Source organism: Triticum dicoccoides, chromosome 2A, assembly GCF_002162155.2.
Source record: "Triticum dicoccoides isolate Atlit2015 ecotype Zavitan chromosome 2A, WEW_v2.0, whole genome shotgun sequence".
Classification (NCBI taxonomy): domain Eukaryota; kingdom Viridiplantae; phylum Streptophyta; class Magnoliopsida; order Poales; family Poaceae; genus Triticum; species Triticum dicoccoides.
In genome coordinates this window covers 477,772,186-477,776,411 of record NC_041382.1, presented here as the reverse complement: position 1 = coordinate 477,776,411, position 4,226 = coordinate 477,772,186, and the positions used below count along the sequence as shown (strand labels likewise).

Genomic DNA, 4,226 nt, shown 5'->3' with positions numbered 1-4,226 from the left:
TCCAGCATGGATGGTATGCTTGATACCTTAATGCATACATAGACTACCAAAAGGGAGAAAGTTGTCACTGTTTGTTAGTAGAAAATGGAAATGGGAAACCATATCGAAAATTAGTATATCCCACAGTGAACAAGTGACAGCAGCTCAACAATACCTGTTAATCAAAGTACTAACTCTGCCTGCCTGTGCCAAGCTATCAGGAGCAAACTGCCAAACAACTTAGGCAAAGACGTAAGATGGGAAAGCTTGAGAGATTCATCAGAAGGCAAACATACATTTCATACATTATTATTATACCAACCACCAAGGGGGGCAGAAAATCAAGGGAACCGGTATCCAATCGAAGAAGACCACCAGTGCTTACCAAATCGAGGGGGGAGGGGGGAGAAACATCAATAATACAGGTGAGAGTATAATAATAATAAAATTAATATCACAGCCAACAGAGCATTAAAGTGACAACAAATATCAAATGTCAAGTAATGACAAGAGTAACACAAAACGGAAGTATTAGTAAAGGGTTCCTTCAAATAGTTCTCGAGACGGAGATAAAGCAAATGCATGTTGCCCAATGAGCCGGTAATGATTAACCTCCTCGACCATCCAACGTCTGCAATGGTCATAACAGCACAGCAAGGTTAAAGATATGAGTCCCAAACTTCCAACAACAAATAAATCAGGTTCGCATTAGCTCCATGAAACCTTAAGCCTGCCAAAAGAGTTGAAACAAAATCAAACATGTTAGTCAAACCACTTAGTAAATTTGGATAAGTGTCCATCAAGAATAAACGAAGACATGAAAACAACATTTCCTATAATAATGGAATATCTGGTAAAGTTCATATTGAAATCTCTAAAATGACTTGTATTTAGGAGCGGAAGAAGTACTTCCAAAAAGGGAACACATGGATGGAAGTTCATTCCAACTTCACTAAAAGAACTCATGAAACTGGTCAGCATCAGATTTGTTTTTTTTAAACGCATAGGTCTCATTCAGGTCCAATGATGCAAGAATTTTGATGACAAAGAAAGACAAATAATCAATTAGCAAAACCAGGGTCTTGGGATGGAACAGATTTCTGAAGTACAGGCAACAATTGGACATAACCAAGTCTGTAGCACAAACATGAAACGGAAGACATGCAGGCAGCTGATACTTTCTGAAGGCATGAGCAAGCACTCACCTTTCTTGAGAGCATCTGGGATCAAGTTCACATAACAATAGTGTAATATGGGCAGAAATAACAAAACATGAGTTCCCTAGTTACTTAATTCATTTGTTGATATTATCCTCCTTAGAGCCTAATTGCACCACTTGCGATTAATGAGATAAAATACAAAAAGATACTCCCTCTCAATCAGTTTACAGGGTGTGCGCGTACCCCTAGGTCGTCAATTTGATCAACCTAATACAAGTCATATATTACAAAAAATATACCAATATAAACTTCAGATGTTCTATTTTCAAACATTATAATTTTTGTGTTATATAGTTTATATTAGGGTGATAAAATTGGCAACCTAGGTATACGCATAGGACATGTAAACTGAAATGGAGGGAGTAATGTAAGTTACCTTTCCCAGTGTTGAAAGAATTGCCTCAGCTTCGCTCATATCACTTCATCTCCGACATAAATTTATCATACTCTGCATCAGCACCATAGGGAGGAGTGGGCTGGTCGTTGGAGGATGGCAAAGGTGGTGGCGGCGGTGCATTGTGGGTAGCCCAAGGTGCCGTTGCAATGCTCTGTGAGGAATCAACACTAGCCGGCGGTGGCGGTGGAGGAGGTGCATTGTGAGTGGCCCAAGGTGCAGTTGCAATGCTTTGTGAAGGATCAACACTAGCTGGTGGAGGTGGTGGTGGAGGCGGCTGGACTGGTGTGACAGATGGATAATATGGGGCATAACCATAAGGTGGTGGAGGGTACATATGTGGCATGTTTTGCGCACCAGAGGTCCCATATGCTGGAGCAGGGACGGGCTGGGTAGGTGCACCAGAACTTGGTGGTGTTACACCCGGAGGGTAGTTCTGTGCACCATCATTTGACGTAGTGCCTGGTGGAGGTACTGGAGCTGGTGGTGGTGGGTATTGCATACCATATGAATGTGGAGCAGTTTGGCCAGGTGGAGGATTGTACATGCCTGGTGGTGGCGGCGGAGGGTACGAAGCATAAGGTGGTGGTTGCCCCCAAGGAACTGGAGCATAGCTACCTGGAGGAGCTGGTGGTGGTGGATGTCCTCCCATGTAGGGCTGCGAGTTGTAGCCACCAGCAGAAGGATCTGCAGAGTGGTACATCTGTGGTACTGGCGCTGCTGGAGGACCAGGGGGGGCAGCTGGCTGTGGTGGCTTGCCTGCAACTCGGACTGCAATAGTTCTCCCTTCAAGATGGTAACCACTCATTGCAGCAATAGCTGCATTAGCCTGTGAGACATCTGAATATTTCACAAATCCATACCCTTTACTCTGCCCTGTGTTGCGATCCTTTATAACCTTTGCCATGACAATCTCCCCAAATTGTGAAAATAGGTTGATCAGCCCTGAATCATCAAACATAGGTGGCAAGTACCCAATATAAAGATTGGTCTCGTCATAATCCTTCTTGAGCCCGTTGGCTCCTGTTGTTGCTGCACCATTACCCCCAGCCCAGGGTGAGTTGCTACCACTACCGCCGCCGCCGCCGCCACCACCACCACCACCACCTGTTATAGCCAGCATCGGACCACCAGACTTGTTCATGGACTCAGGTGCACTACCACCAAGCTCAGCAAGGAAGTTCTGGTACTCGTCGTCCATTTTCTTCCCAGATGTGCCCTTCACTGGACAATCAATTGTCGGGTGGCCACCATCGCCACAGATCTTACACTGCACCTCGCTCTTAAACGTTGTTGTCCTGTTCGGGCATGCATACTGTCGGTGACCCGGCTCCCCGCAAGTCCTACAAAACTCATCGTCCCTGATTGTTCCATTCAGGGCTGCAAGCTCCCGCAGCTGCTGTCGTTTGTGCTCATTTAGCACTTCGTCCACAGGGGTAAGCAGCTTCTCCACCATGCCTGCAGCAGCCTCTAACGCTTCTTCAGTATCAGCCTCAACAAGCACATGAAGGTCCTCATTCTCACTGGGATCTGGCTTCAAGTCCCTCTTCTGCAGCAACTTCCCTTCCTTGACGCTGCCCTTCCCTCGGATTACGATCTTGGCCCCCGTCTCCTTCTCCATCCGCTTCTGTGTGTTGCCACGGGGCCCAATAATGAGCCCAATAAAGTTGTACCCAGGGTACTCCTTCATGGGGATGTAGAGCTTCTTATGGAGCTTGGGTGGGCGGTAATCCGCCGGGGGCTTGAAGGCGGGATTGCGGCGGATCAGCTGGGAGATGATCTCCTGCCGCTCGCGGTTAAGGCGCTCCCTCGCCCGGTATTCGCGGGTGTTGATGCGGATGCCCAGGTTATCGTATATTGGCTCAGGGGACGGCGAGCGGGCGCCCTCTGGGCGGTCGTCGAGGGGGAGCCCCGACTGCAGCAGGCGCGAAATCTCCAGGAGGCGCGAGTTGAGGTTGTGCACCTCGGGATCCATCTCGGCGGCGAAGTCCTTCATGAAATCCGGAAGCGCGATGGTCGGGCGGGGCTCCTCCTCGGCCCAGCGCGACTTCCGCTTCCGTCCTCCCGCGCCGCCCTCGCCGCCTGAATTGGCACCGGACTCGTCGTTGGACTGCTCCCATCGGCTGCGGCGGCGGCGGCGGGAGGACGAGTCGCCGTCGCCAGCGGCGTTGGCTGAGCCGTTGTGGTGGGGCTCGGAGGAGGCGTCGCGCGAGGCATCGCGGGGCGGGTCGGACGAGGGCTCGCGAGATGGGGAGCGGACTAGGGTTTCGGCAGAAGCCATGGCTGCGGCGTCTGGTGGGAGGAGGAAAGCTGTGGGAAATTTGCTTCTCACGATTTCGGTTTTATGACTCGTGGGAGATTTGTCCCGTGGAGATACGAGTTCGGGGAAAGGCGGTTTATGTTCGATTGGGTTTCTCTGGAGCACGTGCTGGGCCGAAACAAGAACAAGGAGTCGGGCTCTTTGGTGGGCACGAGTCTGTCGCTGAAGCGCGACCGAGCTGGACCGGACCACGAGCATGGGAGGCCACAGCCTCTTTTTTATTTTATTTTTACGTTTTCTGTTTTCTGTTTTCGTTTTTACTTTTATTTTTGTATTTTTGTTTATATTTTAAAATGATATATATTTGTTTACG

At 49.1% G+C, this 4,226-nt stretch overlaps 1 protein-coding gene across 1 annotated transcript; it reads right to left on the bottom strand.

The window, feature by feature from the left end:
* Nucleotides 1–261: 261 nt before the first annotated feature.
* On the bottom strand, nt 262–3,947 carry LOC119354958 (splicing factor-like protein 1). Its single transcript, XM_037621728.1, has 2 exons — nt 1,576–3,947; nt 262–709 (listed from the first exon to the last, which is right to left on the bottom strand). The coding sequence occupies exon 1, from the start codon at nt 3,872–3,874 to the stop codon at nt 1,616–1,618; it is 2,259 nt and encodes a 752-aa protein (XP_037477625.1). The 5' UTR covers nt 3,875–3,947; the 3' UTR covers nt 262–709; nt 1,576–1,615.
* Between the last annotated feature and the right edge of the window lie 279 nt (nt 3,948–4,226).

Excerpts from the sequence above, each read along its gene's own strand:
- LOC119354958 (XM_037621728.1), bottom strand. The coding sequence starts at position 3,874 with ATGGCTTCTGCCGAAACCCTAGTCCGCTCCCCATCTCGCGAGCCCTCG.